General features: G+C 42.4%; 1 protein-coding gene across 3 annotated transcripts in view; it reads left to right on the forward strand.

The window, feature by feature from the left end:
* IRF2 (interferon regulatory factor 2) overlaps positions 1-22,957 on the forward strand; it is a 40,620-nt gene that overhangs the window by 15,466 nt on the left and 2,197 nt on the right. For 2 of the 3 annotated variants that reach the window (XM_032685865.1, XM_032685863.1), the window contains exons 2-9: positions 1,792-1,921; positions 2,873-2,980; positions 8,134-8,233; positions 8,839-9,015; positions 11,476-11,522; positions 15,382-15,493; positions 17,190-17,354; positions 22,443-22,489. In XM_032685865.1, coding sequence (XP_032541756.1) covers positions 2,894-2,980; positions 8,134-8,233; positions 8,839-9,015; positions 11,476-11,522; positions 15,382-15,493; positions 17,190-17,354; positions 22,443-22,489 — 735 coding nt within the window. In that variant the 5' untranslated portion in view covers positions 1,792-1,921; positions 2,873-2,893. The remainder of the gene's footprint in view (positions 1-1,791; positions 1,922-2,872; positions 2,981-8,133; positions 8,234-8,838; positions 9,016-11,475; positions 11,523-15,381; positions 15,494-17,189; positions 17,355-22,442; positions 22,490-22,957) is intronic. The other variant, XM_032685866.1, reaches the window with a different exon arrangement.

Raw genomic sequence — 22,957 nt, forward strand, 5'->3', positions numbered from 1 at the left:
GCTATTTTCAAGGCACTGCAGAAGTTGATGTTTCTTTCTGTACACATAAATCATGCATTTGTCAGCTCTGGAGAGGAGATATGGCACCTTCATTTCCGACAGGCAATTACTTGGTAGAGTTGACTTGATGTTTTCATCAAAAGGATGTCATTTATGTGCAACTGCAACCGCAAAAAAACCCGCTAAATTTTAGTGCTGTTGTGGTCAGTACTGTCCTGAGGCAGACAGGTCTGAGGTGTCTTCTGAAGACATCCAGCTTTATTTTCGACATCATGGGCTTTTAGAGGAGCACTAGGAGGGCTGTTTTGATAGCAGAAGCATGATGTGCTTGCCCCTCTGTGAAAGACATAGTCCCAGAAGATGCCCACTGTTCCTCCCGCCTGAACATCATTGTGGGGTCCTTTTTGGCTGGGTTTGAATTTACTTTCCGATAAATAGGTCTTGGGAGCCACTCCTCCCTTTTCATAAGCCAAACTTCTCTTCTGATTACCTTGGATTAATTTGCCTTGGTGTGGGTGATGGATGTGAAGGTGTGGTGTGTGCTGACAGTTACAAGTACTAGTCCCAGAGGAGTCCCAGGGTGCTGAAAAGGAGATGAGCACCACACCACAGCATCTGCGGGGGGGGAGCAGCTGGGGAAGCCCCCAGGGACGTGGGAGGGAAGAGACAGACTGGCTCAGCTGTGCCGTTTGGGGCAAAACTGGCTTCCTTGTAGTAGCGATTGTTGGCAGCTTTCTCATTTCCTGAAATGTACTGCTTTTGCACAAAGGCAGCTTCTGTTTCTCCCATGTTTGCCTGTCCCAAGTGGGATTTGTTGCTGCTGCTTTCAAGATGACTTTTCTGCCTTCTGTCTAATTTGTTTATTTAGATGGGTTTGAAATTTGTCTTAAGGGCTCATTACCCAGAAAATAAGTCTGACTGCTAAATGGGAACACTCATATATTGAGTGTTGAATCTGATGCACAGTGTTTCCAGGAATTGTCTCAAAGTGCACGCATACTTAAAGATACCTTACAAAGAAATGCATCTGTTGCACTATTTGTTTCTTCATTGTCAGACAAATAAAAATTTACTCATGTTTTTAGTACACTTCCATTTGCATTTTTCAGCTTTGACTCAAACTGTAGTAGGGGAAGGTGGTACAAATCTCCTATACACATTCTGCAACCTGGATGAGGGTTGCTGGTGCCAAGGGGAGGGGGCTGCAGTGGCACGGCGGGCTGTTTGCCGCTGACCTGGGGACTGAGAAAGCTGTACCCGCGTCACCCTCACCCAGAAAACAGCTTCCCTCTTGCTCAGAGAGGGGATTTGTACAAGGGCTCAGCCACTGTTGGGTCCTGGGGTTTGCTGGTTTTGTGTGTCTGATGTGCACCTGAAAGGGAGCTGAGCAGTTGCAACCATTTTCTGAGCTATTGTAGAAATTCACAGTTAACTGCAACAGGCTGCAGCTGAAGCGCAAGTGACCACTGCACACAGTAGTAAACAAAATGCCAGTATGTTTGCTAAGAGATTAGTGTGAGCATGGCTGCTGGTAAATTCTCTGAACACATCAAAGAGCCTTATTGTTGCACTCAGGTTTTAATTCCTTATTAGTTTCAGGAAATACATGTCCTCAGAGCAATGAGAGGAAACTTTGAAGGTTTTTCTTCCTCTTGTGCTGGGTGTGGGCTTGGTACTGCCTAATTGTTAGTTTGTCTGATGCCTGTACTCCCATAGGAAGTGAGAACAAACCCATTTACATTTGTGCCATTGCTGTGTGCTTTCAATTTTTTTCTCTTTTTTATTTTTAAGATCAAAGGTGACAAGAATAGTGGAGCAGAGAAGTTAAGAATGATGCAGAGAACACAGATGTGAAGAACAGTGGAGAGAGGAAGGAGCTGAGCCCGGTTCAGAGGGGGCAAGGAGAAGCAGCAGCCTAAATGCAAGTACTTGAATGTGGAAATGATGGATTGCAGGCTGCTTAGCAGGCATTTAATGTGGTGCTTTAATGTGCATCTAGTGCCAGTTGGCGCTTTCAGAGTGGTGCCTGAGATAGGTTAATGTTTTTAAAATTTTCTGCCTCAGGGTCAAGACTTTGGACTCTTATGTCAATAATTTACAGCCCTCAACAGGGAACTGGCATCAAGGTCACGTGAGAGAGAGAGAGAATGAGAAAATGAAGTCATCTGGAGTCTTAACTGAATAGTAAGGTGGCGTAGTGCAGCTGAGGAGGCTGTGAAGTACTCATATCATAGGTGAACAGCACTGAAATGTAAAATAACAGCTAAAAAAATTAGTGACTGGATTGATCCAAGAAAGCTGAAAGGAGGGGGCCAAACTACTCAGCCACAACCAAATGGTCTGATAAATTGCTGTGTTGTAAAATGTATTTTTCATAATTTTAGTCAAGTTTATGGGACAGAAACAGACATTTGAAAGCACTTTTCTTAGTAGATGCATCATTTTGGCCAGTACAGTGATGCCTCCAGCGTGTGGATTTTCTTCTTTACATATTTTTTCTTTGCAAAAAAGAGTCTTGTGCAAATGAAGGTACGTATGCCAAAAAGAGGTATCCCCAGGGGCGTAATTGTTTTTCTTTGTGACCTCTGGTATCCTGCCTGGGTCAGCAGACAAGCTTTTGCCAATATCATGTGTCTTCTTCAGGTGAAGGTTTTCCTAATCAAGGTGTACCAGAAGTGTGTTTTCTGCCATGAAGAAGACTATTATCTCAGTTACTCTTAGGGGAGGCTTGCACACAGATCTAAAATCACAATTATATTTACAATTGTTCAATGCCTGCAAAGCTTTAATATGTCTGTACTGTGCAGAGGTGGGGGAACTGCCTGGGAGTTCTGCCTGGAAAACAAGTAATCGTGTCCCTTTTTTCCTGCAGCTCCTTCCCAGGTGGGTGACAATGCCTGTCGAAAGAATGCGGATGCGGCCCTGGCTGGAAGAGCAAATCAACTCTAACAGAATACCGGGGCTGAAATGGCTAAATAAGGTAATGGGGGGTGCATGCATGCACCGAAGAGGAACTTATAGCAGTGGCTGAGGTCTGAATAGGTAAATCAGCTCATTCCTGGTTTTCAAAGGGGTGACGTGGGGAGGAAGGGCAAAGCTGAATGCTTCCTGCTGAACCTGTTCCTCCAGCCTCGCCTGCCAGATCTGAGGCATCTTGCTTTGGTCTGGTGGATTTGTAGCTCCTTTGAAAGCATTTTCCATCGCTTTGTTGTTGGAGTGAGTGTTTCTGGAGACTCTGATAGGTGTTTTATTTTTTTTTAAGCTAGGAACACATTGTTCACCAAGTAGCATCAGAAGGATGTGAACACAATGCTCTCCTGAGGTGGAAGACTATATTCTGAGTTAGACTCTGGGTTGAAGCAATGATCTCCTGTTTCAGACTTGTGTGACTTCTTTGATACTTCTTAACCTGGCAGAAAATGGAGTAATTTTTACTGTGCTAGGCCCAAACCTTAACTCTTACTAAGTGCGCTAGACACTTCGAGAGCACAAGTATGAGATACAAAATGTCAGTGCCCAATTTGAATTTATTTTAATTGGTTCAGTAAAACCAAGGAGTGTATTTGGGACTTTAAATAGTAATAAACCCTGGAAATGTTGCATGCATTCTGTAGTATGCAGGAGACTAATTCAGCACGCTGAAAAGCATGAACCTATTTTTGCTACAGAGGCTACTTTATTATCAGAATGGGTGGAAATGCACAAAATTGGGTCCAGAAACATAGGAACTGCCACTCTGGTTAAGACACTAACCCAGGTACTCTGGTGTCCTCCCTATAGCGGTAGTAGTTGTGGTGCTCATTTTTAAAGCTGAAGAATGGCAATTGAAATTACTGCTTTTTATTTCAGCTTTCAAAGCTAGAAATGTTCACGCCTTTAAAATTATCAGGAGCCCTTTAAATTTCAGCTACGAGTCTTGTTTCTCAGGAACTTCCTGCATCAGTGACTCTCACATGCTGTGGCTGAGTAAATAAATATTGCTTTATCCATTCCCTAGTTAGCTGCCCTGTGAATTTGAGTAGGTCCTTGTTCTTGCAAAATGGGATCACAGCTGAAGACGAAGAGAGCAGTTTTTACTGTTGTCTTTGTAATTTGAGTCCCATGTTGGGGTCCTTCTCCTTGAATATCTCTACTTCCGTGTCAGGTTTCCTGCTGACAGTCCATATCTGCTGTCCTTTGCTGGGCATTCCTTCCCAATTTCTCAGTAGGGCACAGTATTTCAGATTTGAGCATATTACTCTTAAATACAGTGTTGTCATCTATAGGTTATGTTCACGTAACCTTTTTTGGTATATCTGAGGAATTGTACTTGCTTCCTTTGCATTGTAAAAATGCTGGCACTGTGCTAAGGGCTTCATTCTTCCAAATTCAGAACATCAGTCCATAAAGGCAGTTTGCAAGGCATGTCATGTTGTTTAATGTTTGCAGCCCTCTGATTGTGTTGTTACAGCAGTTTCTGCCTTGTTCTTCTGGCATGAACTCTTTGCATGCAAGAGTCGGGAGAAGATTTTGTCCTTAGCATATTCTGTATTGACTGAGGCTTGTTTCACAAATAAGTTTTTTGAATTCTTTTATTTTTAAAGAAAACCTTGGCTCCTATCAGAAAAAGGATACCAGGATAAGTGGCCTGCCTTGAGGATTATTAAACTCTGATTCCCCACTTCTACCCTTGTATTTGGCATCAGTCTGGATTGCCTTTGTTGTGTTCAACGGGCTTACTGCCCTTCTAAGCATTTCTGTTTAAAAATGTTTAAACATTCATTCCAACAATGGATCATTAAACCAAAAATATATCTATTTTTACTTTAAATCCTGACCATAAACAAAGGCATGCATGGAATCAATGATACAAGGTCATGTGTATCACAGCCTGTTCTGTACCTGCAGAATCGACTTTGGAGGCTCTAGGATTTTGCAATTTATATATTTTAATTAGAGTTTGGCAAAGGACAGTTAAGAGTTTAGAAAAGAAAGCAGGTCAGATTATCAAGAGAATGAAACGTGTGTGCATAGCTTTTAAGGAAATAAGATTTAAATATGAAAGGAATTACTACTGTTCTGGGTTTGTCGTTGGCTCTTGGGGAATTTTTTCTGACTGAAAAAAGAATTAAACCTCTCTCAGTTAAAAAGGACAAATCAGGTACAACTGACTTACCTAATTCCTTCCCCTACTGTCTGTTGATGATATTATACCTCCAGAACAAACCCCTTTTTTATAGGGCTTAAAAAATAAATACTTGTGTGCCATCCTGGTGAAAATGTTATCCTGCTGAATGGGAATTTCTTTACCTTCCCAGAGAGACAAAACTGGGAGGTGTGAAGGAAATGCCATAATTCAGTAGAGGGCAGAGGTGGTGTGAGAAGAGGGATAATAAGAGGTCAGTGTCCCTCATGGATCTGGAAAAGGAAATTGGAGTGGAAACATTCTGAGTAAATTTAACAGAGTCAAGAGGCAACCTGCTGCTTTGATGGATGCTCGGAGTACTATCCTTGAGAAGGATGCTGCTATTTAAGATTTGTCCTATGACTTGTAGCTTATATGTGCTCATTCACCTGCTCGGAGCAGTTTGCAATGCTGTTTCTCCTTCATGCCTATTTCTAAGGATGTCACAACTTTTCCCTTTTGATGTCCCCACTGGAGCTTGGTAGTAATTCTCATTATGCTGCAAAAGTTTTGTGGGTTGTGGTTTTGACTTTAGGTGAGGCTAATTTTTTAACAGAAAAGTGAGACTCCTACACAAATGTCCAGTGCTGTACCAGTCAGCACATGCTTTTGAAGTCTAAGAGAAAGCAGTAATGAGCCCTTCCCTATTAAGGTCATCGACTGAAAAAGAATATAGGTAATGTTTGATAAGGTGTGAAATAAATAATTAGCATTTAAATAGAAAGCATCCAGGTAAACTAGAGCAGAACACACAACTATATGATACTGATGCACCCAGCACCTTTGTGGGATTTCAGAGAAGGTTAGATACTTGATAGGGGATGAGAAAATCTGTAGTTTCTGTATTTATATATATGTATTATAAAATTATAATACATGTGGATTCTATTTTGTTATTTGTATTTAATTTGCTATAATACCTGTGCTTAAAGACATCTGGGATTGGGAAGAACTTTCTTTAATAAACAGAAGCACTGCAATGACCACTTAAACTGCTGTTGAGTGTCCTAGCACCTTCCTTTGAAACAGTGAGTGCAGTTGATGATAACAGGATGCTGTGTCTGGAGTCTTGTTCGGTCTGCTATGTTTTGAATTACCATATGGAATATGAAATCCATGATGTAACCTCCATAGCATTGTGTAGCATTGTTCAAACCTCTCAAGCATGAGACTTTTAAATCTGTTCAATTCTCAAAGTTCTTGTTGATAGAAATTGTTTTCTATGGAAGTATGATTTTTTTCTCCATGCTTATTTTAGTCTGTGGGAGGGTAAAGGCAGGAAAGCTTATTCTACCTCTGCTGAATGCAGTAGTGCTCTGGACCACAAAATAGTGGGGTTGAGGCTTCCTTTAGACTGTTTCTACTTGGGGAAAGAGATGAGCATCTATGTAGGATTATTTAATTATATATAGGGGTAAGAGTAAGGAGGCAAAACAAGAGAAGTGATAGGACTAGATTAAGAGGAAGAATGAGGGTGGGAGGATTTGAGGGGAATGAGGAACGTGTTAAATCAGTGCTTCCACTAAATTAAAGATGAAGCCATGCGAGAAGGGAAGAATGCAATTCCAAACAAGTGAATGTACATGAGAGATTGGATTAAAGACAAGAGTTGAAGGACAAAATGCAGGCTCAAAAAAAAGAAAAGATCACATGGGAAGGAAGGGAAATAAACCTAACCTTGACATTAGTGAAATATTAACGAGACAGACAAGGAAGAAAAGTGGTTGTTGGGGGAAGGGGAAAGGACAAAAGATTCATCTCACATGACCACAGATATCTACAATGCAGTCATTTAAAGGAGTGCTGCCTGTCTGGAGTTATTTGTAGTCAGTATAGAGAAATAGACTCTTTTAGGGTGCAATTCAGTTGGTGTATGTCAGGTGGCCACCTCAGGAGGAGGGAGCATTTTGCCCTGGAAGTACTTTTCTCTTCCCAGACTGAGAATTGGATCTAAACCTGCAGAGGCAGTTTATAGCACAAGATGTCTGTGTATGGAGCCAGATAAGATGTATTCCTCCCAACAGGGGAGAAAAAACAAGTGCTGTGTAACGAACTCATTTTGTATGGCTTTGCAGAAAAGAGTGTGAAGAATTCTGAAGCAACCCTGTAGGTCAGTACGAAAGAATTCATTACCATGTTGTATGACATAAAAGCACATTTGACCCAGCATCCATTTGGCCCAGTATCCTATGTACTAAGTGCTTGTGGAAGGAGTGTAGGAATCCATGTTGTTCAAGCTCTGAAAGCCCTCAGGCTCTTTAATAGTCACCAGTCTACTGTCTTCCATGATCCCTTTGGGAATCAGTTTATACTGCCACCATGTAAGGCATGCCCTGATTTAGCTACATATGTGTTAATTTAGAAAAATTTGGATTGCTTTAAATGGACTTCTCTTTGGCTTAAAGTTTCTGAACTAAAATATGTTCAAGTATCTTTAATGCTACCTCTTCACATGAGTGTCTGGTGGTTTTTATCCCCACTAGAGAGATGTCTACAGTTGATATATTTATATGTCTGTTTGCTTGGCATATAAATTTATAAGATCTCTTCACTGTGCTAGTATTTACTGGCTGAATTCTAAATCCCTTGAATTTGCTCTGTTCCTATAGTTGTTTAGTTTCAGATGTAATTTTTCTAATCATAAAAGTGCCTGTGCTGCCAAACTAGCCTTTGTTTGAATGTTTAGAAATGTGTAGTACTGCATGTTTTTTCCATGTGTCAGCTTGGAAAACTGCCAGGCTCATCTTCCATGAAGTGGCTTCTGACTATTTCATACACTTGAGCTGTATTCTGCCTTTGGTGACGCCAGTGGATATTTTCCTGTTGACTTCAGTGAGAGTGACACTGGGTTAGAAGGGAGCAAAACACTTGCAGATGCTGAAACTGTGCTTATAAATGAGTGACTTAAAGTCATCAGAAGATCCCTCAAGTCTGTCAGTGTTGGCATTTCCTGTTTGTTTCTCTTCCAGGAGAAGAAGATTTTTCAGATTCCCTGGATGCATGCAGCAAGACATGGGTGGGATGTTGAAAAAGATGCTCCCTTATTTAGAAACTGGGCAATTCACACAGGTATCAAACTCATTTTCTGCAGGACAGATTTTCACATTGTTTTCCCTTTTAAAGTTACATTTTCCTTCTTCCTTGTCTTTGCTTTTCTAACACAGAGAGTGAACTTAAGTTTCCAGATTTGTGGGAGGCTAAGTGCTTTTTTCAAGGCCTACAATACTCTCCAGCTTTACCGAAGTGCCGTAACTCATTTGCATTGATGAACACTAAAACTTAATTGATTTAAATGTTAACAACATGGGTTCAAAACTGTCAGGAGTAGAGCACAGTCAGCACTTTGTAGACACAGGCCCTTAGGCTTTTTATGCCTTTCTGTGGATTTGAGCCAGACATAATAAAGGTAAATGCTGTGCAAGCTTTTCCATGTTGTTGTGGAGTCACATCTGATCTGCAGCACCCTGGGTCTTTCTTGAGCACAAACTGTTCATCATGTGTTCTCGAAATATGCATGGAAATGAGATCACAGCACTCTCCTGCAACCTCAGCTATTGTTTGAATGCTTCTCATGGGAACCAAAGACTAATAGCTTGAAGCCAACCTATGCTGTTATTAATTTGCCTTAGGTTTTCAATCACGTCATGTGTTCCTAACTTTCTTTTCTTGCTTAGGAAAATACCAATCAGGGGTAGATAAACCCGATCCAAAGACATGGAAAGCAAACTTCCGTTGTGCTATGAACTCTCTGCCTGACATAGAAGAAGTGAAGGACAAAAGTATAAAGAAAGGAAACAATGCCTTCAGGGTGTACCGGATGCTACCGTTATCTGAAAGACCTTCCAAAAAAGGTAGATGGGAGAGCTTGTCAACATGAAATGCTCCTGAGGACACTGTGTTGAGAAATACACCTACTGCAGATAGCTCAGTATGCAAGCTACCAGTGCAAGCCTGGCTGGCTGGGAAAGGACTGGAGCCCCAGGCAAGGAGCTTAGAATGGGCACCAACCCTTCACCTAACAAGGGACAGCAGGACCAGTGGCCAGCTGGCTGGGGGTTGGGGCTGGCTGGGGGGGAGAGTCAGGCACACAGAGACTCTACAGGAGCCAGTGAGCAATGGGAAGACCCCAGACCCAAAAATAACTATTGAAATGGGTACACAGACTGTAAGGGTATAAAAGTCCAGGGATTCCTTTGTTTAGGGTGCCTCCCCAGAGGTACCCAGGTTGAACTGTTCCTATTGCTGTACCACTCAGTTATTTAATTAATTTTTTCCCTCCTGAAAATGGATACCTGACACTCTGCTGCAGGAAACCTAGCATAGAGAAGTTACTTTAACAGTTACTACTATTCTAGAGCCTACAAAATGTGCCAGTTCTACTTCTTCTGTGAAACTCGATGTTTTTATCCAGATGTTCCCAAGAACTTAGGAACAGCTGTATAAAAAATGACCTACATCCAGTTAAGAGAAGAAGCTGCTTGAAGAGAGGATTAATGAGATGTGATAGCTCCAAGCTGTTGATGTTTGTCTGCTAAAGCTGATGGAGTTATGTTCAGATTCTAATCCCAGGTTTCCTTCAGTCAAGGAATATGATTGGGGAATATTAGAAATCAACGCATTTAACTCAATAGGACTCATTCAGAACACGATGGCAGACATTGTGGTATCTTTTTTCAAGCAAGAGCAGAATTAAACTGGCCTCTCTCTTGAGCTGGGTGGAAGCAATACACTCTGCTCAGAACATTAAACCATGAAACAGCATTGTTAGTTACAAAGACCACGAAAAACCAGCCCCCAGGTCATCATAATACTGAAATGGGAAACTGTTTGAATTCCCAAATTCAAGGGATTAAGTCTCCTGCCTGCCAGGAGAGGACCTAACCACCAGGCCAACCTCATGAGTATTTGATTTCTTTCGAAGTAGAAACATTGATTTATTTATGGCTCATTGGCTTTCTTATGGCTTCTTTACTGGTATATGGAGTAGAACAATGGCTTCCTTAGTCCTCTGGTATCCTCTGTTGTCTAGGATTTCATATGAAAAGATAACCTGCAAACCAAATGCAGTGTGTTCCTATAAAATCCAATTCGGTTTAGCTGTAGCTCAGTTTGCTATTTTCTTAGATTGAGAAGTGAAAGGCACAGCTGCAGTTTAAGGTCAGTGTGACTGGAAATGATGAACCATGGAATTTTTGGGGCAGAATCGTACTGTGAAAGGGAGATCAATGTGCAAAAGATAGAACAATTACTTTGAAACTGTTTACAGTCTCTTGTCAGTAGAATATTTTGTATGTTTAGGCATATTCCCCTGGACCATAACCTGTTTCTTTTTAGTAGATTCATGTAAGAACTACAAAAGTTCATCTTGAAAGCTGAGATTCTGGAAATGGGTGCTGTAGCGGGAGAAGATTCTGCAGAAAGTCCAGTTAACTATAAAACCAACATATCTTGGACCCCATATATTTTTTCACATGCGCTTTCTTCATGGCATGTGGCTAAATTTATGTTTGGGAGCAAAAGAATCTGGCTGAAAACATTTCTAATTTTCAGTGATATCTTGTAGTAGAGATGGGAGAAATTCCTGGGACATGCCTGTGCCAATATGGGATAGAGCTGAGCATGCACCAACAAGTCTGAGCTTCCACATCAGGGTCTCATGAGGTCAGAGCAGGGCAGCAACACTGGGGTCTGCCAAGGCACATGACATTTTGTAGAAGTCACATGCTGTATGGTTTTCTAGATTCTCAAGTCTAGTATGATTGCATAAAACACTTTTGCATGAATTGTAATATGTATTTCCCCACCAGGTTGCAACGATTGACAAAAATTTTGGTTGAAGTTTATTGTGATCTCTTTTCACATTAAATGGGTTAACAACCTCCCTTTTCCTGTAGCTGCAGTGAGAGTGTCAGAAAAGTGATGAGACATAAATTTTGATTTTTTTTTTTCCCGTTAAGTGTATTATTCTCCCCCTTCCTTCTTTATTTTTTTAACAGACCTTATTGCTTAGTTTGTCACTATTCCAAAGTTTTCACTTTGATTTTTTAACTGCAGTTGCTTTCTTGGGTCCTATAGTGGTTCTCTTTTGTAACCTTTTAAAAAAGAAACATAAAGCCAGTGTGTTTAAGAGGAATTTTTGGCTGCCTGGACCTTAAAGGAGGGGTAAAATTAAGCAAAATGTGTTCTCCCTTTACCAGGATGTCCTGCCATTTTGAGGCATATTTTGAGACTATTTGTTGGTAAATATAGAAAGTGTGAAGGATAACTCATGGCACACAGAACTTTATGAAATCTTCCTTCTGTTGTTGCAGGAAAAAAAACGAAGTCCGAGAAGGATGACAAATTCAAACAAATTAAGGTAAGAAGTGTCTGTTTAATAGTGTGAGAACTTGTGAAAACAGTCTGTTGCACATATTTTTTAATATACCCAACAGTATATTGTGGTGGGTATTTGCAAATGCTTGTGGTTTGGTTAAGTAGCTACAGTTACCCGGGATGTTGGGGTTGTTTTTTTTTAAAATGTGAAGGCTGTTAGAGCTGTGACTTACATCATCAGTGGACACAACCCTGTGTTACAATGCCTGGAGGTTGGAAAACTGGAAGTCTCAGCAGTACGCATGCCATTTGCTTTTCTGCATAAGGAGAAATACAGTAATTATGGAAGGAATGCTTCTGAACAATAGAGCTACCTTTTGGAGCAATTAATTTCTGTGTGTAAGGCATTTGAAATTAATTTTCCTTTCAGCAAGGGGGAGAAGTTCTGTGAAGTGCACCTTGTGATCATGTTTTGTCAGTTAGAAGACCTCAGTTGTAAAGCTCTTCAGTTGCTGCCTGAAAATTTGCTTGTTCAGAGCATGGGCCCAGACTGATGTCGCTTCCCAGCTTTTGCACCTCTGCCAAGGGCCTCTGCAAGGTGGTCAGTATTACACACCAGCAGGATTTAGTCCACCTTCAATTTTTCAAAAAAAACCAAATCTTAGAGGTTTCAGACTTTCAGCCTTCAGTAAAATTGGTGTCCTTGGGTTGTATGTAGCAGCTGTGTCTGCAGTGGAAGGGTAGCTTGGTCCCTTGCTGCCCACTTCTGAAGGGCTGAGCACCCATGGGTTCAGGCTCTGCAGCCACTGGCCAGGAGATGCTCTGGGCTAAGGGAGTCCAAAAAACTGGGAAAAACTCCTCCACTGAAATTGGGTTTGGAAGGCAGATGCTGCCCCAGCAGTTGTGACATGGAGTTACATGTCAGAATGCTATGACTTTTAAATTGTTTTAAAGGAACCACTTTTTCACCATCCTGTCTGGATCATGCAGCCACATGTGCTTGTTATAAAGTGGCTTTGATGGTAGCTGGTGTTCAGAGGGAGCCAGTAAACTCATTTGGTCAGGGTAGAGCAATGTGTGATCCCTTCCAAAGCTGGCAGCAGCACTTTGCTATTTGCCTACTCGGAATCTTTCTTTTAGACAAAATATTAAATATGTGAAAAGCTGTAGAAGCACTCGAACAATCTCATCCTCTCCAGTAAGATCAGTCTCACAGTCATTGCTAAGGGAGTTGTAGTGATACCAGGCAGATGAGTACGTGAGGTGTTAGGTTTAGGAGTAGGTGCCAGCGGGGTGATGCTCGCAGCTTTTGGGAGCACTTTCCTCCAGCTTCGTTGCCCTGAGCCTCACAGAAGCACTAGGGCAGGTGACACAGAAGCAGTGAGCTGAGCTGATCATGTACACCTGCCAGTGATACCTACTATGAGCATACAGCTCACCAGCCACCAACTGTGGTATGGCCACTTAGTTCTTCTAAGCTTTGAGCTGAGGCTGAGTAGTGTTCACTACTTGCTCTGACAAATGTGTGCACCAGCTGGTCTCCAGGTGTGCCTGGATTTCAGAAGAGATGCTCCTTCCATGCTCAGCCACTCTTAGGCTATTGAATGTTGAAGGCTGTAATAGTGGAGAAGGGTGGTGGATGAAATAAAGCAAATGCACATTTCTGAGCACTGTTAGCTGCTTATAATTGCTTTGCTTGATGATGTGACTTCCTGAGATCCAAGTTGCATGGGTTTTTTTGAACGCTTTACAGTTACCCTGAAAAATCTCTTTAGTGGAGCTGAGTGGGAGGCTGCTCCACGATTTGCCTGGTAACTACAATGGGGTAATAGCAGCAGAGGGAGAAGCTGAGCACAGATCTGCAAAAGGACTTCAGCATAGCAAGAGCCTTGCAGTGAGCTTCCCGTTGTTGCCACTGCCGGACCCTGTGGGCACCCACAGCAATCCTCCTGGTGGGAGTGAAGACAACTTCCCAGACCTTACTGAGCTTGAGCAGGGTGCTCAGGGCACTCACTGCATGTCCCCGTGGATGTGAAGAGTCCTGGACCTTACCAATTCCCTGCTCCACATTAGGAAAGGGAGGCTGTGAGCAGGTCTCCCACCTCTCAAATAGGTCTCCTGTGATTGGGATTTTGGGCAAACAGAGGCACTATAATTCATTAAATTCATTACAAAATGAATTCTCATCAACGAAGTGTCAGAGCAGCCCAGGTAAATATAGTCTCTTTCCTTTGAAACAAAGGACTGAACTGAGTTTAATTTTTACTTTATCCTAGATGTATCCTTTTGACCGTGCAGCTTCACATTGAGAGACATTTTTAAATCTTAGCAACACTTTTCCCCATGCATTTAGCTTAGGCTAGACATCTAGATACTGGAAATTTACCAACTGCACCAGTATCCAAGCCTCTTTGTGGATCTGGCACCATCACCTGAGTTCCAAGATGCACATTTGTTTCTGAAGCTTGAAAGAGGCTACTAAATAAACTTCTCTGTAACCAGGCCTCAGTAAAGTTGAGCAAGGTGCGGCATGTGCAGCGTTTCCATGGGGGCTGCTGTGTTTGCTGTGTTGCACAACAACAGATACTCCACAGGGTGACAATGTGCAGCCCTAACATGTCTCTGCAGTCATGATTCTCAATGGATCAATAGCCGCTAATTTTATATTTTCCAGCTCTCCAGGTCTTTGACCTGGGGGTCAACACAGCTGGTGTGGCTCATCAGAGACCAATTTGCCATTAACACTGCACCCTTCTGATGTGCAGAAGGACCTTGGGACAGGGTGCATGTTTACCTTGCTTAATGGCTGGGAAGGTGCTTGTGTCAAAGTGACAGCTCATTTTGAGTGGATCACAATCACAGCGTGTGACATCCAGGAAAGACCTGTCACAGTGTCCCCAGTTTCTTGTCCCAGAGATAACAGTTCATACAGTTAGTACTGTGAAGGGCTCGCACCTCAAGTCCTGAGGCTCACCTTTGCCCTGCGTTTGATGAAATGCTTTAGAGCAGTGAAAATGAGCACAGCATGGCAGCAGATCCTTGGACAGCTCCTAACCTCTCTGCTGGTGTTTCTGGCTCAGTAGCAGGATAGAACTGTCCTTGCAGGGCAGAGTCCTTGCAGGCCCAGAGTAAGAACACACAAGACTTTAGACTTTGTAACCAATAATCATGTAAGGGAGCCAATACCAGACAGGAAGTTGGACCTGTAGATAATCCTTTAAATGTGTTTATAGCTTTTTAAAGAAATCCTAAGTTTATGGAATTAATTTTTTTGGTATCTACTCTGAGGGGAGTTTTTAGATTCCCACTCAAGTGTACCAGGCTTACAGGAAAGCTCAGTCTGTGTAGAACAAGTGACATTTTCCCAATGCTGTTGCCCTGTATTAATGTTTATGATGTGATCTAAAAGGCTGTATTTAGTGTAAACACTTTGGTTTGCTTTCAGGCTTGCTGTAGAGAAAAGCTAAACCTAGAATTTAGTAATTGCTGTACAGAAGCTAAGGCTTCCTTTCAGACAGCAGGAAGAGATAGAGCATGTTTGGAAGGGAATGAGGATGAAGATTAAGTGGAGTACCGTTTTAAAGTGATGTTTCTTCCTTGTTTGTTTCAAATGGTAATCTTTGTAGTAAATAGCATACTAATTCCTTGCTTTCAGAAGACTCACTCTTAATCTGAAAATTAAAAATAGCTTTCATTTCAAAGCACAAGATTTGGAAATGAAGTAGACTCTGTCTTCTCAGAGAACCAAAATATTCTTTATAAGACAGCATTCTGCAGAGAGCAGGGGGTATATGGTAGGTAGAAGTGATGGGATTTATTACTGTCTCAGAACAAAGAGTTGAACTGTCTCCAGGCTCCTGAAATAAAGCAATTCTGACCCAACCGTACTGCTTCCATTCTAGCAAGAGCCAGTTGAATCATCTTTTGGGATTAATGGGCTAAATGATGTCACTTCTGACTATTTCCTGTCCTCCAATATAAAAAATGAAGTCGACAGTACCGTGAACGTTGTAGGTAAGTACTCCTATGCTTTTCTTACACACTAGGCACACCAGTGACTTCAAAAACCTTTTGAATTTGCAAACTCATCTTGGGGTGGGTAAGAATTTGTCAGGTATTGTGGGAAAAAGATACAGTGCAGATGACCTGCTCGTACCCTGAGGGTGTTGCACAATATTGGTTTCTCCCAGATAAAAATTAACTCTATATGTGTGTGCTTTCGCCCCCTCCCCCCCTTCACTACACTCATTAAAAAGCTGGTTGTTTCAGAACCAAGAAAGGTGAAATAAAATATCAGGAAAAAAATTGTAGTAATTATAGTGATTCAACTTTAAAAAAACAAGTCTATCCAGGATGTATGTAATTTTCTTTATGCTGGCATTGTCTCATAAAATACAGATTTAAATTTGGGAGATTTTCCAGTGCTTACCTGGCATTTCACAAAGCAAAATACACAGCTTTTCCCTGGGAAAAATGCCTGCCACTTTTCTTTTTCAGAAACCTGTGACTAAGGATAGAATTCAGGAATGGATTGTGTGTACAGACATGTGCATTCATGTTTATTTATCTCAGTTCATGCAGGAATAGATGCTATCTTTTGCCTTTTTCAAAATTAGTATACTGTTACTTAACAGAAGAATTTCAAGATCTATTGTATTTCACTGCCTACATGTTTTTCCCCTCATGAGTCTAGAAAAAAATGTACTGTTTGAACAACACAGCATTGTGTTTGTACAGAATTTGGCCTTATGTTCCTTTTGAAGCTTTATGTTCAGTGAAAGAATATCTATAGTCTTTCCCTTTCTCTTAGACAATTGTGGATTCAGGTTAGCCATCCCCTGAGATGGCTCCATCCCTGTGCATTCTTCTGATCTAACTAGTGGCTTTCAGTTCTGTGGTGGATTAAAATGAACACATTTGTCATATGTTCATACAGCTGGGATCAAAGTTGTATAAGACAGAGAAAATTCTCTCAAGCAGCTCCAGAAAAGTGAGATTAGTGAAATTCTGACTTTCACCATACTTTTGCTTTGCTCAGTAACTTCTTGGTACCTTGGTTTATTCCCCTTTTTCAAAAGGTTGTTGTGTAGAACAACCAATGTCTGCAAAGCATTTCAGGACGCTTGGGTGCATCCACGGTTGCTTCACTGTGTAGAAATAAATAATGTTTCTTTGATAATAAATGTCATGTGCTCTTGTGGTAGTAAATATCATATGCCTGGGGGAATAGGAAACCCCTCTGTTAATAACTGAGCAGACTGTAGCTTTCCGTCACAGACCTGTCCGTATTACAGACTACAGGTACAACTGTGGTTTTCTACCACAGTTCTACCATCAGTGGCGTTGCAAAGGTCAATGAGAATAAGTATCTAATTGGAGGAGATGTTTTTCACAGATTCATGTCATGTATATATCAGAGTCCCATAGTGTTTTGCATGACCCCCTGGCCAGTTTTTTGCATGCCAGTTCTGGTCTTACGTTGCATAATTTACGTGAGAGCATTCAGAGGCCATGGGATGTTGGCAGCTTGCTGGGTGAGGATCAGAGGTTTCCTTTTGAACTCTCACTGAAAGCAGGTAGTGGGCATGGAAGAAGCTGCTGAGAGTATTGAAGACTCACTCAGATACTAAGCAGGACCCAAGGACAGGCTCTTAGATATTCAGCAGGGTCGAGTTGTTATGAGTAATATTTTTTTATTTCTAACCCCAAGTTGTAGGACAACCACACCTTGATGGCAGCAGTGAGGAGCAGGTGATAGTTGCCAACCCTCCTGATGTTTGTCAGGTAGTAGAGGTGACAACAGAAAGTGATGAACAGCCTCTCAGCATGAGCCAGCTGTACCCTCTACAGATCTCCCCTGTCTCATCCTATGCAGGTAAGCATCCTGGCATTTCTTTACAACTGCTCTTTTGGAAAGTTTGGAAGACACTGGGGGAAAGGGAGCTCTTCCAGGGTAGCTGACAAAGATCTAGAGATGCCTATTCACCTTCCTTCTGAATTGTTAATGAAACTCAAAGCTCACAGTCCTCTACTCATTTACCTTGGGAAACAACTTGGCAGATCTGAGACTGGAAATGTAGCTGCAGATTTTAGCCTGTGACTAATGGAAAAAGAATCTTCTTAGATATAATGCAGAGAGGTCTCTTCAACTTTTATTAGAGTGGGATTTTCAGTGGTACAAATGATGTGCTGTAAATATAGCAAGTTCCCCTTGCCCCCAACTTACTAAAGATTACAGGTCTATACTGTGTGTTTACTCTGTGTCTAGCACAGTGTGCAGAGTGCTAAGGGCACCACATTAATGGTATATATGCAGATATAGAGCTGAGGGCCCTGGGGGAGTGGTTCAGTCTTGCTGCAGACTGGAACAGCCATGTTCACTGATGACAAGTGATCTTGCAAGCAGCCGAGCTATGGACATCTGGTTTCCAACGTCTGCCTCTCATCTGGATTCTCTGATACCTCAGAAAGGGGTGAGATAACAAGCTTGCCCCCACCCCGAAGCAGGGTGCTAATGGTTTCTCTTTTCATCTGGCCCCTTATTTTCATATAACTGGTAGGAAGTTAAGAGTCTTTGGCATTCGTTTATCCCTTATCTAAGTCTGACAGCGTGTTCAGAAGTTATTAGGGGAAAACGGACACAAATGCATATATGGACATGCTGTATAGAGTCCCCACAATCATATAAGCCTTATTTATGTAGGAAGCAGGACAAAGTCATATTTGAAAGTAGGAAAAGTTTAAGATCTAACCTGTCCTTTCTTTTTTAACATGGTGTTAACTTGTGAGCCTCAGGAGACTGGGTAGAAACACAAACGTCATCTTTTAAAGCAAACTTAAGTATTAATTATTCTCTATGCATTTTATTATTTTACACATGGTTTTGTCTTTGTCTCATTAGGCTGAAATTACTTCCAGAAATAGTTTTATAAAGCATATATTTAGTAATTTTTATTTTTGGGCCCCAGTGAATAGTATGATGTTCTTTTGAAAAGTCTCCGATATTAGTCTCACATGTTGATAAATGCTTATGCTTCTCAATGTGTTTAGTCTGCAATGACCAAATAATTTAGAAGGTCTTTGTAAAGCCTAAGGCAGGGGGTTATGAGGGTGCTTTAATTTATTAGCAGCAGGGAGACAAGGGCTTTCAAAACATTTCTCTTCTTTCCAAATGTTTCCTGGAAAACTTTTCCATATATATGAACATGACAATAATGCTTTCTTTTAACCTCAGCTACAGGATCTAAGTTCTTGGAATGCAAACAAAAGTCACTCTCTTGGTCTAGAAGTCATGGTGGCTTCTTGGACTGGAACGATAGAGAGGGGTGGTCTGGTGACCACCCTGACATGAGCAAATAATGTCCTAGTTACCCTAAAGTCATTGCAGCCAGCCTGCATAAGGAAAATGAAGGATGACTGAAGTACTTCTGCTTATATTGTCTTAGTATCTTGGTGCCCTTCAGCTGTCCTAACTTATACCAGACCTGCTAAGCCAAAACTGAGATAACAGAGAATTTCATGCCACTGTCATGCTTTTGAATGCATCTCAAGGCACTCTCAATCTAACTAGAGGCCATTAAGAAGTGGAGTACTGCAAGGGTCTGTCCTGGGAGAAGTCTCATTTGATATATCAATGAGCAGAAGATATCTTGGAGTACACACTGAAACTTTACAGATGACAACAAATAGGGGACACCAGTTGATATGCTTGAGGGTAGAAGCATCATCTTGAGTCCTGGAGAGATTTCAGGAAAGGGTCAGCAAAAACGTTATGAAATTCAGCAAAACCTTATCAAATTCAGTCCTGTGCATGGGAAGAGCACTTCGTAGCGATAGAGGCTGGGGCTGGTGGAATGGGAAGCAGCTCTGCAGAAAGGGGGGGAAGGCAATGAGAGGAGCGTGAGACAGCAGAGCACCTCAGCTGCAGAGAAGGCCATCAGTTTTCAGGAGCATGGCCAGTAGATCTGGGGAAGTGATTAGCCTCCTCTACTAAGCACTAGTTACACTACTTCTGGAGTACTGTGTCCAGTCTTGAGCTCCTCAGTCCAGGGAAGTTACAAACAAATAGGAGCAAGTGCAGAGGAGGGCTAATCAGGGTGATTAAGGGCTGGAGCACTCAGTCTGTGAGGAGATATTGAGGGACTGGGGCTTGTTCAGCCTGGAGAAGAGATGGTTTTCAGGACCTCATAGCAGCTACCATTACCTGCAGGGATGTTACCAGCAAGGTGGAACCCAGCTGTTCACAGCAATGTATAGTGGGAGGATAAGAAACAGCAGACACAGACTGAAACAGGAAAACTTGGTCCAGCTGGAGATAAGAAAAAATGTTACCTTTTTTGTCCCAAGGACAGTCAGGAGTGGAGCAGGATACTCAGAAAGATTGTGCTGCCTCCATCCTCAGAGGTTTTCAAGACCCAAAGGGATAAGGCCCCAAGCAACCTGATCTAGTCCTATAGCTGGCCTTACTTTGAGTAAGAGGTTGGGCTATAGACCTCCTGAGGTCCCTACCAGCCCAGATCGTTCTATGAACTGCTTTTTTTTTTAAAGCATGCATTTGCTCATGAGGACAGGGGTCTGTGGATTAGAACCCTTAAACTTCTAGGACACTCTTGTCACTATTTCTGTCTTTGTCTTGCTCCGCACAGGAGCAAGGAGAACCTGTACAGGAGAACCACAGGAACCCTGGCCCTCTGCTGTGGGTTGCTCTGTCAGGTGCTACTGCTGAATGGCAGGAAAGAGTATGACCATAACAGCTGTGCAGGAACAATTAGATTAGCTCTTTTGAAACAACAACCAAAAAAAGTAGCCTGAGGTATCAGCTCTCCTGCATAAATCTGTTTTATTTTGAAACACCTCTGGTTGCTTTCTGAGGTTTCTCAGGCAAATGATGTGAGCGGCCCGTGTGAGTCTTCTCGTATTACACCAATGTCTATGAAATCCATTGTTTTTAGTACTGAGGCTGTTGTCAAACTCCTGTTATGTTTGACACTGATTCAAATAACATTCTTGATTGAAATAACCCTCTAACTTTCCATGCCTGAGTGGCCAGCTTCCCTGGCTTTGGTAACTATAGTGCTACCTCTTGCTCAGCATTTTGTTATGTATAAACACCAAGGATGGATTCCTTTTTCAGCTGCTTCACTCTGGTTTGTTGCGACATGTTTCTTCATGTCAGGGAATATCTGTTTCTTGTCTCTGTGTGGATTCCTCCTATTGATTCTATCTTCAGGGCCATTTCACCTTTGCACAGATTAATTTTTGCCTCTCCTTTCCCCAGTAGGGCTTAATTACCCAGCTTAATCATGTTAGCACATCTTTCTCTGCCTGGGCCGGTGAATCAGAAGCTCTGCAGAACATTGACTTCAGAGGGCATCGCAGTTAGTTTGAACTGTTCCTCTGCTTACTGCACACTGTAATGGAGACTCTGGCATAGGAGAGATGCTGGCTTCAGAAGTAGGAGTCTGGAGTACCTGGGCTGCCTGCTTTCTTGCTTCAGAAGGACTTTAAGTGCAGTTTAGATCCTGGGATCTGAAAGAGTAATTCAGCCTGCTGGTTTACAGCCCTTTGCCTAAACCTAATGCTTAGCCAAACCTTGAGAGAAGGGCAAGGTACTGGCAGTCTCTCCGAAGATGTGCAGGGGCACAACCCACAAGGCATGATCCGTGCACTCTTAGCGTTCATGTTATGTCCCGTGCAGAGCATGAGGATGCTCCCTGGGAAGGCAGGATCACAGGGGCTGTGCAAAGCAGTCTTCATAGGCTAAAATGCATAACACAGAGCTGAGGATGGAAGCTGGGGCTTGAGAGCTCTCTTGCCTGCTATGGTATCTCAGTCACCTTCAGTCGTGTGATTTCTGTGTTCCTTGTGGATGAGCCCTGCTGGAGGGGTTGGGGAAAGACCTTCCAAATGCCATTGGTAGCCCGATAGATGCCTAGGATTATCCTCCCAGGAAACAGGACACAGTGGTTCAAAACCCTGTGAGCTGAAGGGAACCTGCAATCCAGCCTCTGCTTTTCTGGGTGACGGTCTGGGCAGCAGGAGGCTGTGCTGAAGGCAGCAGCCATCGCTGCAGACAGTGCTGAAAAGAGGGGTTTGTGCCCTGTCTAAGATGTGTCTGAGGCATGGCAGTCTCAGCCAGCCCATGGACTAGGAGTCTGACCCTCACACAGTAGGACTAGGACACCTGTATTCAGACACATGTAGGCTTGAAAATACAGTAAAAATTCCTGTGTTTCAGGCTCTTCTGCAAGGGAGGGATGCAGCTGCAGGCAGATGGCTGTCCCACTGCAGCCGTTCCCCTGTATTTGTTCTCTGGTTGAAGTGATAAGGGTGAGGGAGGCCATGTGCAGTGTGGGGACGTGATGGAGTTGGAGACTGTAATATTGCTACTTGCTCAAGTGGTGGGTGAAGGGTTGAGAAATAGGCTGGGGGAGGCTGGGCACTAGTGGCAAAACCAAAACCATACCAAGTATACCAGAGTATGCCAACAGTAATCCAGCCCCAGAAGTCACAACGAGCCTTTGAGATGGCAGGCTGAGATAACAGTTCATGAAACAAAAATACACTTATCTCCTCTGGAGTGGAGTTGTTACTGATTTTGCAGGGATGTAAAAATAAGGATTTGGACAGAACTTTACTCGTGTCCTTGTCTGGAGCTGCCAAGAGAGGTCAAGGGAGAGGGGGCTTGCTGGAGGCTCTGCGCAAAAAGTGCAAATCTGCTTCTTCCCTTTCTCTTGCTGCCTTTTACAGGATATAGTCATGTTAACTATGATAACCTCCAGTTGTTCAGTGCAGCTAGCCCTTGGGTTGCTATTGCTGCAGCAGAGGCTTCATGCTTCTCTATTGTTTTTTGATTGTTTGGCTTGACTCTGTTTAGTGCCACTAACTGAAACTCTTGAGCTGCAATTTGTTACTGCAGATGGAATAGCATGAGTTTTGTTTTTGTTTCTGTTTTGTTTGACAGAAAGTGAAACAACTGACAGCGTTCCAAGCGACGAAGAAAATGCACAGGTAAGCTATTTCTGCATCTTTAGCACTCTGGAGTAAGTTCTCAAGATCAGTGTCATTGAGTATTCTTCCCTTTCTCCGTTTGCAACTGTCTACCAGTGGAGTATTCATTTTAACAATATTTGGGGGAGAAAAGCAACCAGGAAGGTTCAAGGGAGACAGACATTTGGATGATTGTCACAGAATTAAATTTGCTACAAGTTCATTCCTCCTCATCTGTCCAAACTACAAGGAGATTAATTTGCGTAATGACATGTTCTGCAGAGCCATAAACAGTTCCAGCTAGTTTGTTAATATGATGCATTGACGTTGCTAGGTAGCAAGTATTTTATCTTGGTTGAAAGCATGCTCACTTTGTTCTCCTTAAATGGCACCTGAACTCATACAATTGGAGGAAGTGCTTACACATGTGATAGAAATGCAACTTGATGTTTGAGGTATGCATGGCACAAAGCTTCCCGAGCAGTCAGC

The sequence above is a fragment of the Chiroxiphia lanceolata genome, chromosome 4, assembly GCF_009829145.1.
Source record: "Chiroxiphia lanceolata isolate bChiLan1 chromosome 4, bChiLan1.pri, whole genome shotgun sequence".
Lineage (NCBI taxonomy): Eukaryota > Metazoa > Chordata > Aves > Passeriformes > Pipridae > Chiroxiphia > Chiroxiphia lanceolata.